The 14580-nt window shown below is 38.6% G+C and overlaps 1 protein-coding gene across 4 annotated transcripts in view; it reads left to right on the top strand.

Annotated features, from left to right (window-relative positions):
- The window catches only part of Etv1 (ETS variant 1), a 96144-nt gene that overhangs the window by 68566 nt on the left and 12998 nt on the right, over positions 1–14580 (top strand). For all 4 annotated transcript variants that reach the window (XM_026782434.1, XM_013347876.2, XM_013347879.2 and 1 more), the window contains 3 exons: positions 7812–7880; positions 9710–9778; positions 13222–13391. In XM_026782434.1, the coding sequence (XP_026638235.1) occupies positions 7812–7880; positions 9710–9778; positions 13222–13391 (308 nt within the window). The remainder of the gene's footprint in view (positions 1–7811; positions 7881–9709; positions 9779–13221; positions 13392–14580) is intronic.

Genomic DNA, 14580 nt, shown 5'->3' with positions numbered 1-14580 from the left:
TCTATCTATCTATCTATCTATCTATCATCTATCTATCATCATCATCTATTTATCAATCATCTGTCTTTCTATCATCTATCTATCATCTATCTATCTATCATCTATCTTTCTATCATCTATCTATCTACTATCTATCTATCTATCTACCTATCATCTATCTATCTACCTATCATCTATCTATCTATCTATCTATCTATCTATCTATCTATCTATCTGTGTGTACGCCTGCATGCATGTGCATGCTTATTGGAGTGAATATTTTTGGATTTTAAATAGTCTTATAAAATATTTTGGTACTCAAAAAGTTTCATATTCAAATGCCAGTATGGAAGGCAAGAGGTAAGAGCTAGGCAAGAGGAAAAATGGGTTTCATAAATATTTCTTCTAGGTAGGATGCAAATAACTTGAAATATTTGCCAAACAATTTGTGTTGGGTTAATCAGATGCTTACCATTTTCACTATGTGTGTGAATATCTCTATTTAATTGATTTTACTAGTGCCCATGACATTGTATAAGGACAGGTATTTCAAAACATAGAAAAATAACCACAAAGCAACCAGAGACTGAAAAGTCAGCAGTCCTATGGCTGTGATTATTTCACAGACCTCTTTAACTCAGAGTTTTGAACTCTGACTCCTCTTTGTGTGTGAACCTTGATTAATTTATTGCTTTATCTACATAATCTGCTCTTTATTTATGCCCAACATTAAACAATAAAATCACCTAGCTTCTCTGACATTCAAAAAATACTAACTCCTGGGCCTGATATTTATATCAGATGGAGCAAACTTTGTGATTTCCTTTGGCTCTCCATTTACTTATTTACAAGGGGAGGGGGAGTAGTGCTTTAAAAAAGATAAAGTATGGTTAAGGCTCAGAAGTGCCTAACACAGCAGCTGACACATATGAAGGGCCCTGACAATAATGCTGCCCATTCATTGGCATGATTTTATCATGATTTCTGCAGATTCCTTCAAAGATTATGAGCTCTTTAACAAGGTGTCAAACTCATATTTAGGTTAGAGGATAAGAGACGTATCTGAAATATTCTACTAAAGTCAACATATGCAAATCTAGTATGCTATGTCTGACCCAGTTCATGCTAGACTTGATTACTAGTTTCATTTTGTTGGAGGCAAGCAGAACAAGTTATATGCATATTATATTACAGCCGAATAAGGTAAGTATCACAGGAAAGATGAAATCAAGTATACTTTTCTTTCAAATCACAGATTCCAACAGGAAACACATTAGAATGGACTGGGTATTCAGCTCTAAATCCTCCAATGCAAAGTGCTGCTGTGAACCATGGGGTCAGCTAATGGCATTGGTTCTCACATTTACTTTTAGCTCTGTCTCAACTGCCAGGGCATGGTGATTTCTAATAGATATCCCAGGTCACGATAATGCCTGTACCTTCGGCTCTTTGACTTTATTTTTTATTCTAGTTTAATCAAAATCACCAGCTTGTGAAACGTATGGTATCCTGAGTTCAGAATGTCCATATACTGTTTAGGCCTGCTCATGTTTTGTGGGTGATACTGTCCACAATGTATCTCAGAAGCTTATGAGTAAGATTTTTGGTTTTAGAGGGAAAATTATATGCTATTGTTTGTCACTATGCTGCTGTTATGTCTCAGAAATACTGAATTCACTTAACTGCATTATTCCTCTTTCTTTCCTGGTTCAATGTAGTGTAGATTTGCTCTATTTCCTTCCATTTGCTGAGAAATATCCCAAGGATGGATGAAGCAATACTAAACTCATCACTCCCTTCTCAAAACTTAAGTCATCTCCAAATCCATCACTTATTTTATAATATGTGTGTGGATGTTTTGTTTTTGTGTATGTTTGTGTATCACGTGTGTTGCCTGATGCCCAGGGCGATCAGAAGAGGAATCTGGATCCCCTAAAATTAGAATTATGGGTGGTTGTGAGCCTCCATGTGCATACTGGGAATGCAACCTAGGTCCTCCAAAAGAACAAAACGTGCTCCTAACCACCCACCATGATATCCCTTCAGCCCTTCCACACAGATCTATGTGGCTGAGAACCAGCGGTTCATAGAACTTCTCTGTTTTAACTCTTTGTTTGTCATCTTTCTCATGAGAGTCTAACATACAACTGATGGAACTTATTTTGGACTTAATAACTTGCAGATTTCTCCAATATGGAGTACATTATGGGTACAAAAACATCTTTTCCATGACTTGTGTCTTTTAGGAAACTATAAAATGTAGTTTTCCTGATTAACTAGAACCAAGTGCACTCATGCGTCAAATGTAAAAGCGGAGTTAGAGGGTAGCGTGGGTGCTTCTGTGTTAGCATTTATTCCTATCTTCACCACGCTGTGTCATTTATGCCCTAGACACCCTTTGGGATTTGCCATAATGTGTGAGATTAGGAGTGAGAGGAAGCAAACAAATCTAACCTAGTGAAGCCAGGACTTGAGGAGCTGAAGGGATTGAAAACAACAATGTTCTAATATTTTTCTTTTTTTTCTAAAGTTGGTGTCATTGCTTGTTAAAAGAGCTCATGCCAGGATTTATTTATTTACTTACTTACTTACTTTTGGTGCTTGGTCTTGAACCAACTACTTCCTGCATTTCTAAGCAAGCACTCTACCACTGTGTATATCCCCAGCTACATCAGGATTTAATACATACATTTTCAGAAATTTGTTAAATAGTAATACTAACAAAAAGTGGTTAATCTTCCAGGTTTGCATTATGCATGTGTGTGCGTGCACGCACGTGCACACACACACACACACACATACACACACACACACCCCTTACAAAGTACTTGCTACTTTCAGATGCATGTTTTACAGAATCCATTATTTTGACTCTGTATATTTAGCATTTTAAACTTTCTTCCATTATCCAAATGTACTGAACAGAGCTTAGCTAGCATGGTGGTTCATGCTCGTGGTCCCAGTAGTGGGTACAGTCAGTCAAAAAGACACAACGAACCCTATCTTAAAAGTGAATGAATGAATGAACGAGCAGCTCCATGTGGATTTTACTTAGTCCCATCGCTCCTACAGGGAGTCAAAGCGCACAGCCAGTCAACTTCTGCATTCTAATTCAAATGTAAGCAAAGGCACCATCTTGAGCTACTTCTACTTTCCTGGGATTTCTCATTTACCTTAAGACATTTGAACGCTGAATTAAGTTATACATTGATTATTACTGCAGAAATCCAGCCAGGAGCATCAAATGAAGGAGAGACTTCATTTTCAACCTCCTTGTTAGGTTCGTTATATGAGATAATCCCGGGTTTACACACTACTTGGTAACAAACTAGTTTCAACAACCACTAAAACCCACCTAACCAATCATGACTAATCCTTCCTCTCTGGGTCAGGTGTGGCTTTTGGACGCTTACACAAATGATACCCTAAAGGGGAATTTTCATTTTGTACAACTGAGCAGCAAATATGCAAATCAAAGGAGTGCCTGGCATATTAGATGTGCAAATTCAAAGCTGCATTCTGTGCTAAAACTTTTGGAAAACCTTCCCATGTCATCATTGTATTTTCTAGCACAGTATTGCACTGTAAGGCAAAGAGGGATAAAGCACTTTTTTAAAAAGTTTCTTGCACATGTATCTTGATATGAAATGATACTTTCTGAATCACACCCAAATCTGATTCCTTCAGTAGTGACCCTCCATGAAGCCGAGCCCAAGCGGGCAGGTTGGAGACTGCTTTGTTCTTGATTCCACCTCCATGCGTGGAAGCCTGGAGAGGCCAGCACACTTCACTGCTTTGAATTTTTCCAGCATATTAGATCAGCTTTCATCACCACAAGAGCTCATCTGTAACAAATTACAGGCGCTGTGATTTCTCTGCGTTGATTTGGTCAGCACTAATATCGAGTTTTAGAACGCTTTGATCCACAAGTTTCTACATCAATAAAAAACCCTTTGTCCTAAATTCAATTTACATAATCCAATTTATAGACTGACTTTTAAACTTTTTAAGCCAGTGTGATTTCAGAACAAACAACAAGAGCTAATATGGCAAAAATATGAGGTTCAAAGATGGGTCCTCAAGTATTCAGAATATCTGGGGAAAATTCTGGCTTAATCAAATTCATGACTGGTCAATCGATATATTTTTAGGTATCATTGATTAAGAGATAGATTTACACAGTCTACTCCAGAATAACTGCAACAGTAAGCAACAAATCAACAAGTTCATGGAATTTAAGAACACAAAATAAATATACACAAGTAAATTATTGAAAGAGGTCCTAAATTCCTTCTGTCTAAATATGTTAGTGGAAATAATACATACAACTTATTCCATATGTGCCTCTTGGCTACAGTTTTAAAAGTATCAATAGCACTCCCATTTTATAAGAGGAGAGGGTTGAGGATAGAGCCATTAACTAACCTGCCGGAAGCTATACTCCCGTGTAACAGAAGACCTTAGACGTGAATTTGTGCCTGGTAGGTGACAAAGTAGCTGTCAGCCATCACTGTACTGTGCTGGTCATCCTAAAATCATAGCCAGAGGATGCCAGATAGGATAGTGTATGTAGAGGACGTCTGTCCGCCATCATGCATGTTTGCGATGGCCAAGCTGCAGTGGGCTGTCTGTCGCTATTGCATTGTCCTTCCTTCCACAGGAAAGGGAAATCTTCCCAGTGACACCTCCACTGTCCGTCACCAGACACTGGCCTTTGAAGTCACCGCTTGGGTGAAGCCCAGCTTGGGTCTTTGCTGGACATTTAGCAAAAGTTCAAATGGAATGCCAGATCTCACCAGTTGGACTTTTTTTTATTATTAGATAAGGTAGAAATGAAAGCAGCAGGCAATTTAATTAGCGGTAATTTTTCTGGGCAAGTCATTACTTTGATGAACTTCAGAGCAATGTTTATGGCCCCTAATTAACCATGTTAGTCGTTTGATTGAATAATCACTTTGGAAATGTTTCTACAATTTGATTAGAGTCTGACCCACTCTGATAGTCATAAATTAACTGATATCACTTTAGAATAACATGACTTTAGTTATTCTATGTGAATAAAGCTCCTACCCCTTTCTTTTATTTAATTTTTTTCTGTTTTCTCTCTACTTTATAAATGACATCTATTTTAAGGGCAGACTGGATTTTAAAAGGATAGCCAAGGCCTTGCTTTTAAAAACTAGTTGCTAATTTGATTTACTCTCATGTAATAAATGGCAGGAATTGGAAAAGCACAATTCTCTCCATAAATTGTTACCCATTGTCTTCCTAAGAATGTAAATCACATGTTGGTCTGTTGAAAACTGTAATGAAAATTCTGGCCTGAGTCTTATTATGTGCCACTGATATTTTAATAAACTTCAGAACAATCTGTTTTAATTATTTAGAGAGACCTAGAATTTTCAAAGAACAGTATAGTATAAGAACAACAATAAAGACATCAGCTGTATTTCTCAATGCAGAATTAGACAAATTGTGCACAAAGGTCTCTGACTCTGTGTCTAGATTTCCAGGGCTACACTAATTTTATACCACATCAGAACACTTTCTGTAAGTGTCCTTCAGCCTCGTATACTGAGTTCCTCAGAAATACTTGTGTTTCTTCTTCTCCCACCCTGGGATGGGAAGAGCATTTAGTCACACTTATATGTAATAACCGTCACTCTCTGCCTTCTCCTCCAGCAGCCTCTGAGCCCGCCAGCTGTTCTTACAGCCGTACTCCAGGTGTGCCGCAGTCAGTAAGAGTATTTTTGTGGCATGGTGTCAACATGGGTACAGCAAAATGCTTGCCTCCGAGCAGCTGTTACACTGACTACAGTCATTAACACTGTCCCTTCCAGGTCCACCTGTTTTGAGGGACCTTCTGCCTCGCAATAAATCAGAACAACATTAAAAATTAATTTCAGGCTTCATCATTTGTTTAAGGTTGGAATAAAGTGATTGGTGACTATTTGGCCTATTATCAATTCTGTCAGGAAAGAATCTCTCTACCTTCATAGACTCAGAATTATGCATTATCTAATAAATTGTGCAAATCATGTTATAGAAAAATGTGTAATTGCAAATTTTCCACTGTCTTCAGCACAAAGACTATGCCTTCTTGTGTACTTTTTTCTCAGATAAGTGCTAAATTTTATTTTTCTAATGGTGGAAATTTTGCCTACGGCCAGGTTGTACTACTGAACTACATTCCCAGCATCTTACATTTTTGGCTTTGTGTTTTTGTTGTTGTTTTTGAGAGACCATCTCTGTGGAACTCTGAATGATTTCAAATCTTCAATCTTTCTTCCTCAAGCCTCTTGAATATTGGGATTACAGGCATGTGCCACCACAACCATACTTTTAAAATGTTGTTAGAATTATGGCTTACTGTTTAAGTGCTTTAGATTAGAACCATATGGGTTAAAATATTTTTATGTTAAAAATTGCTCATTTTGTTGACATTAATCATTGGGCCAAAAAAAAATATCGCTTGTCATCAGGCCAAACAAATAAAGAAACACACAAAAAGTATTGACTTTGAAAATGAAAACTTTTACATCCAGGAAAAATACAGGCCAGATATAGGGTATAGCTTATCTGTTGTTACCACAAGTACCTAGATGGATAGATCTGAAGAGACTGGACTTTGAGATTCATTTGTTAAGGGTGGTATATTTGAATTACTAGTAGTGGAAAGGAAGTTTTTTTTTAATTAAGTATCGCATTTGTGGCACAAATTTAGTTTTCTTTTTTTTTTATGTGCTTTAAGAAAAAAAAAACTAGTAAAACGTACATAGGATCTAATTGTCTTAAGCAAGTGTTTATGCATTCAAGGGTAGTACTCTGGGAGATCTGAAACTTGTGTTTTTAGGAAGTAGTTTTAAGAAAAATAAATAAAAATAAAGTATTAAATAGCTAATAGGTAGGGTTCAGAAGGGACTCCAAAAATACAGGAAGGTACTTAATTTGAGGGGCTGCCATGCATCGGTCTCTGAATTCTGAGTGAATCTTACCCAGCACGGGGAACTGGTGAACTGTAATAGGTGTCGGGGATCATCTCCCAACACTTTATTTTATAGAAATGTAGGCAAATAAAGGTTTGTCCAAAGCTAAGTAGTTTACATAGTAATTAGGTCTTGAATTTAGATATGTCTCCCGAGCCATGTTTATTTTCTTCTCCTTATCAAAATCATCCAACATGTTCAGTTCTGAGTTAGCACTGTGAAGCAGCTTCATGGTTAGCCATGTTGGTTTCTCTTCCAGGCCCCTTGGCCCTGTAGGTGGGGCTTTTTCTTAGCACAGGCATTGTAAAACTCTTTATTGTGCATTGCTTCTTCATTAGCTTTAAACATAATCTATAAATTTTTAATAAAAACGAAAAACCAGATATACTGTTACCTGAGAAAAACAGCTAAAAACCCTAAAAGGCTCAAGATAGCTCATGAGATTTAATTTTTCTATCTTTTCTTAGTAATTCCTGTTCAGTAGTTGTAAAGTCATCTGTAACTAAGCCTTTGAGTTTCGCAGTGCACATAGACCGAATAGTGTGGGGTATATCAATTAATTCCAGCCACCCTTAGACATACGGGTATGGCACCAGTGTCCTACTGCTGAGCTGCAGCAAAGCTGAGTCGGTAAAACTGTGTTCACCTCTGACTGAAGAGCGCCAGCCTTCCCTGCGATCCATGGAGTTTTCGTTTCTGGAGGCTCGCTGGCAAGGCCCACTGTATGCTGACAGGCTCGCTCAAGTGGGCTCTTGGCGACCCTGTTCATTTCTCTCTACCCACACCGGTCCTGCCCGGTCCTGCCCTCTAACCTGCCTCTCTGACAAGTTTTGCTTCTTCTTTCAGAAGTGCCTAGCTGCCACTCCATCTACATGAGGCAAGAAGGCTTCCTGGCTCACCCAAGCAGAACAGAAGTTAAGTTCTCCATTTTTAAAAGTTCCTAATAAGTAACATTAAAAATAGCCACACATTCCAAATTCGGATCGACTTAGTCATTGTGTGCTTTGAGAAAACACATTATGTTTCTAAAACATTATTTTAAAAATTACCCTTTGGGGGCAGGGGATGATCAGTGGCAGAGTGCTTGGCTAGATATCCAAGGCCTTGGGTTCAGTCCCTAGCAAGGCGAAATAAACACAAACACGCTCTAGCTTTTCAAAATGAAAGGCTAGTCTCTGACATCGTGGTAGCTTGTACTTGGTTGTTAGCGTGTGTCTTGTCCATACAAACAGTTGTATTCTTTTCTCCCAGCACCTGGCACTCTTTAACTAGAAATTGCTCCTTAGTGATTGCGCACCTAACTTCACTCTACTGACACATATCCTGAAGAATATCTGTCTACGACGTCAGAAACTTAAATCACGGTTTTATAGCAAAACATGGTGGAACTTTGCCTTTCAATGTCCTCGATTTTGTACCTTTCGGAAAAGTAGTTATTCAGAATGGATTCACATGAGCAGTGTAGAGAAGGAGTTATTACTTCAGGTAGCCACGGTGGAACTCTCCTGCTCTAATAGATTTTGACATCTACAAAGTACTAGACAAGAAATGATTTTATCTGGATATTGTCTCCACTGAAGGATTCCTGGAACTATGACTTAAACAACATGTTTGTTCTGTAAAATTCACTTAGCTACAACCTTTTCAGTTAGGACTGACTTGCCTTTATGTGAATGATATTAATAGATGTTTAAATGACAACAGAAGACAATAAACTCTTTAATACTTGAGAGCAAAACATATAATTACTATTGCTAGTGTTATTAATTTTATAAACCTACCATACAGAACATTGTATTTTAGAAATAAAACTATGTTTAATTTGCATGAAATTTCTTCCTATAATTAAAGGTGACAATTAGGTAAAGTCAGGTATACATGGGAGAGAAAATGGTTATTAAGAGATATCAGTTTATTTTCACTTTTTCTGTAAGCTGAGTTAGTACAGCACAAAACAAAAACAAAACCCCCTTTCTCTCTCTCTTGACTATTAATGAAGATGAGGAGTGGGTGAGTCAGATGGCGCCATGAATGAAGATTCTCGCTGCCAAACCTGAAGAGCCGAGTTCAGTCCCCAAATCCACATAACAGAAGGAGACAGCCCACTACCACAAATTGTCCTCTGATCTTCAGGTCCACCTGTGATGTGTGCACACCACACACCACTCACTCACACACTCACACACACACACACACACACACACACACACACAGGCACGCATACATACACAATCTAATACAAATGGTTTTAAAGTGAGATGGTTAGCCTCCCAAGATTTTTTGACAAGGAAGTGAAGGATAAACTAACTCAGTTTCAGAGAGCCAGGGACAACACCAGAAATCAAGGACAATTCTGGAAATTCATTTTGCTGTCTCTCTCTTAAGTAATGAAACAAAAAGGAAGCCAGAACATAAAACAATACACTGTAAAGCCAGGGTCTGCCAGTACTTTGGTAAGGTCTACACTAAGGTCAGAAGCCATAAGTCTCTGATGGTTACACATCGCTGTGCTATGGCGCCTATCTAAACTGAAGAACACTCAAGTCATCTGGTCCTCACAAGAACTCTATTGCTCTCGTTCCCGTATGAAAGATGGGGAAACTGAGGCAAAGAGCCAAACAAATGCTTCCAATATTGAATAGCTGGAAAATTACAGAGTTGTTTTCAAAGAATCTCATTCTGTCACTTGGGAGCTTGATTTCATACTCTATCCTTAATAACCATGTCCTGCTCTCCCCCCACAGGCTGCATGTTTGAGAAGGGCCCCAGGCAGTTCTACGATGACACGTGTGTTGTCCCAGAGAAGTTCGATGGTGGGTGTCTCTCCGGTTCATTATTTGATTTTTATGAGTGCAGATTGCATTTTCCTTTGCTGAAGGCAGTTAACATTCCCACTTGCCGGTGTCTGTGCACATCTTCTATCACCCACTATGGACCAGTGAGCTTACTGGGTGTTCCCTTTGCTCCCCCTCCCTCTGTTTCTCTCTTCTCTTCGGTTCCATAAAATTCCTTTTCTGGAGACGGGACAGAAGAACGTCATTGTTACTCCACGTCGTGCAGAGCGAGGCATCTTTCCATTGCCCTGCTGAGCGCATGCAGCTTGTTATTTGAGATTTACTGAAAGCCGATCCTGTAATTAACAAAGCAGAAGAGAAAGCATGCTGCTAGGGATGCACTGATGACTAATGCAGCCTCCTTTCTTTTTATTGTTCATGAAAAGATGCATTACGGAGCACAAGAACAACATAACTGCCCATTGAGTTTACTGATTGCTTGCCCCCCACACTCCCACCAAGGAAGATGTCCATTGCTAATGTAGCATTATGTCGTAATTGCTTAAAAGGAAGTTAGAGAAGCATTACCTTTTAAATATCTCTCGCTAGTACAATGAAAGGGTCCCAGATATTAGAAGAGAACGTCAAACCAGATAGAATCTTCTGTTCTTGACATGCGCGTGGCAAAAACTGACATTTACAAGGAAGCTGGGAGGAAAAGTGAACGGTTAATTCATTTACTGGTTCTTCAGAGTGGTCTTCATATTTCCTGCTTTGATTGTCAAACAGGAAATGAGCAGGGGCCCTCTGATTAGCTGATTGCAAAAACTTTGGGGATCTCGGCTGTAATGACTTGGGTGCTCTCAGAGTTTTTAATTGTCATTATTTAAACAGCGAAGTGTATGCTCAGATTGCTGCTCAGTCTATTCTAATTAGTTACTTGAGGGCTTAACTGCCAAGCTTCTTGCTGTTCTTGTAGTTTTTGGAAAGCATGGGGAGTTTTAGGAAGATCTATTTCCTTGGCCTTCCTTAAGATGGCTAAATTATTAAAGGTCATGGAACTGAAACCCCAAAGGGAAGCACTGCTTCGGCTTTCTTTTGTAGTGGAGAGTTATACCTCTATTTCAGAACTGCGAGCTGTCTTAACTACCCCTTTTTCTGTTGACCTGGGGCTTAAAATTTGCTTTTGGTAATGTCCTTTCTTTATTCTTTTCATTTACTGCGAGCTTCACATTTTAAATAATCTCAAAATTAGTAAGGGTATATAAGAAGGGAAATTATTTTAAAACTATGGTAAAAATAAGATGTTGGTGCTTAGGGAACTCACTGTCCTGGTTTGATTTCTTTGACTTTAAATACTGTAATTTCATTATACATATATATTTAAAGCTAGCTTTTGTCTTTCTAAGTATTAGAGGACAAAATTACATCAGAGAGGATTTTCTTTTTTTTCTTTTTCTTTCTTTTTTTTTTTTTGCATGTAGCTAATTGAATAAGTCACATTTGTAGACAGCAACACCAAAGAAGCTTCATTTCACAAGGTTTCACTGTCTGTATGGCTGTACACTTGTCTCCACAAAAAGAAAAATTGTAATATTAGAAGGAAAAATCTGAGATAAATAAAACTGACTTTGAAATAAAGATAAATGTTCCAGGTTAAAAAAAAAAGAATATTATGATTCTTTAATGGCTGTTGAACTGGATAGCTGTGTGTGTTTGTGTTGTTGTTTGAGTATGATTTTTTTTGTTTGTTTTTTCTGGCCATGTGATGAGGTGTAGTTCTGCTTACTTTCTGCTGGAAATCTCTAGAGAGCTTGTGATTTAGTTCATTATGCAGTTCACACTTAGTGTGAATACAGCTACTTAACTGTATTGTTTCTTCAACAAAGAAGATACCTGATCCATCTGCAGGCATTAGACAGGCAGTGTGAATTACGTCAGCTCACGTAGACGTGTGGCTGGAGCCAGAAGGGAAGGATTATTGGTCACAACACTAAGTATCCTGGTTTGGTTTTTTGATTTGAAAAGCCAAGTTGTATAACAAAAGCACTGTTAACACTTTTGCTCATGAGATTGTTTTATACTTTTCCATACCAGGGAAAGAGAGCTCACTTTTTATTTTCTTAAAATGTTTATTTCACAAAATGTTCTGGTATACATGATTTTTTGATATTATTAATTCTTCTCTCACAAATACATCCTGACTGCCATCTCCTCTCCCTCTACTCCGCCCAGTCCTCCCCACCCAGTTCCACTGCCCCTGCATTTCCCTTCCCTTCAGAAAGAACAGACCTCTTTTATTATTCCCAACCAACCATGACATAACAAGATGCAATAAAACTAAGCAAAATCCCTCATATCAAGGATGGAGACAACCCAGTAGGAGGAAAGGGGTCCCAGGAGCAAGTAAAAGAGTCAGAGACACCCCTACTCCCACTGTTTGAGTCCAATAAAAATCCCAAAGCTCAACTTATCCACAGCATTTCTGCAGATAGCCCAGTGTAGACCTATGGTTGCTCAGGCTCTGGGAGCCCCTATGAGCCCTGCTTGGTTGATTCTGTGGACCGTGTTCTCTTGGTGCTCTGTGAGACCTCTCTGGCTCTTACAATTCTCTTTCAAAAAAAACAAAAAAAAAACAAACAAACAAAAAAAAAAAACAACAAGCTGGGCAGTGGAGACTACCTTTAATCCCAGCACTCAGATAGCAGAAGCAAATAGATGTTTTAGTTCCAGGCCAGCCTGGTCTGCAGAGTGAGTTCCAGGAGAGCCACGAGTACATAGAAAAACTCTTGTCTTGAAAAACACAACAAAAGACCAAGAAACTAAATTAAATTAACAAAATGCAGGTAGCTGTATCCATCAAGAACGTTGTTTCCTTTGTTGCCCAGTAAAAAGCAGTGGCTTCCAGAGGCAGGCACATTAGCTGGAATGACAGAGCTGTCGACTCCTCTAACTCGCCGTGAGTTCCCCAATTCATAGAAAGTTCAGGTCACTTAGACTTCATGACATGACTAAATTTACCTCGAAATATGTGCTCTGAGTTTTTCAGTAGTCTGTCATGTATGGGTCAGTAAGGTATTTACAAATTACACTTTGTAGAAATTAATTTATACAACTAAAACGCCCGGAGCTTAAAGCTGGTTACGTCTTTGGAGTCACAACACAAAGGAGTGTGATTAGGTACGATGGTTGTAAAGATGTGAATGAAAGATAGATAATTGTATGAGGTTTTTATAAACAAGTGATGTTTATGAATTTACTCCTTACTGGTGTACATTTATATTAATGAGAATCCATACTGTTATACAGTCTGTAGATTGATGGTTTCCGTTTAAGCATTTGATTATTTTAAATCTGTATTTAATGGCACTGTTACAAAACCCATATGGTAACTGTGTTTAAGTGTTTTCCTGGTTGATTTGGTGTAAATTGTATGCAAATGGAACAATATTGCTGATAATAGCTTATTTTTTTAAATTTAGGGGACATTAAGCAAGAGCCAGGAATGTACCGGGAAGGACCCACGTATCAGAGACGAGGGTCCCTTCAGCTTTGGCAGTTTTTGGTAGCTCTTCTGGACGATCCTTCAAATTCTCATTTCATTGCCTGGACTGGACGAGGCATGGAATTCAAGTTGATTGAGCCTGAAGAGGTTAGTTGAGTAGATTTCCAATAGGAAGCCAAAATTTCCTATAAGTGGACTTGGTTAATATGCTAGAAAGGTATATAAAAAGTTTTAAAACTGTATAGACATATCCTAAATTTGAAAGTAGGTCAAAACAACGTGAAAGTACAGATTTGCTTCACGGTGTTAAGCCATGGAATGCAGTAGTCTCTCCCAGTTTGCAACAGTTTACATCTGTTCAGAGGGCTGCTTTTGCAGTAGAGTCCTGGCTTCACACCAAACACACACAGAGGACTCAGAAGTGGGAAATACCATTGCTAAACGTTTGGTTGTTTAAATCTGTAGTGTATTTAAAGCTCCATTTGGCTCTAAAGAAACTTTGGCTTTCTGTTGATGTACTTAAATAATATAAGTGAAGAACCACCAAAATATGGTTCAGGCCACAAAGACTAAAGATGCCTAACAGGATAATCTCAGAGCGCTTTACCATGACAGGAATGTGTGCTCTCCCTCATGGAAGGTTTTAATAATCAAAGCAAGAGTTGGACTGGGGAAGTTCAACAGGGATTTATGTCAGTTAAACAGCCATTTCCCTCCACCTGTGATTAAAATAAACCGAGCAGAAACAGAACATTTTTCTTTTGTCATATTTGTTAAGACAGGACACATTACTAAATGATGTCAGGAACATTTGAGCCACTCCGAAGAGCTCACATTCTACAAGTGATGAAGTTTCTCACACAACAGTCAGTGGCATTTAGACGTTCGACGTTTGAATCTGAATAAAAGAATGGAAGATCTGACTGGCTGGCCACTTAGTGCCAGCATCCTGAGTTTTCGTGATTAATTAAATGCAAGGGAGATATGCAATCACATGTTTCATACAGCTGACGTTTCAACGACTTTGCTGTCACAGGTGCAGGAAGTCAAAAGCAGGACCCAGTAATGCAGCCAGTTGACTCTTTCCAAATGGTAACAAGCTCAGTGGGAATTGTGTAATAGGTACTACACGTCTCCGAAGCTTTTGTTCAGCAACTTTTCCTAGGGGCCTCAGAGGACAGCTCAGTAGATAATACGCTTTTGCACAAGCGTGAAGGTTTGATTTCTGTTCTCAGCAGCCATGCTAACAGCCAGGTGTGGCAGCATATACCTTTAAACCCAGTGCTCTGAAGGCAGTCACGGCAAGATCCTAGGGACACACTTGTTAGCTAGTCTA

Source organism: Microtus ochrogaster, chromosome 1 (genome assembly GCF_000317375.1).
Source record: "Microtus ochrogaster isolate Prairie Vole_2 chromosome 1, MicOch1.0, whole genome shotgun sequence".
NCBI classification, from domain to species: domain Eukaryota; kingdom Metazoa; phylum Chordata; class Mammalia; order Rodentia; family Cricetidae; genus Microtus; species Microtus ochrogaster.
Note: the sequence above shows the minus strand (reverse complement) of the source record. Positions and strands in the feature narration are given on the sequence as shown.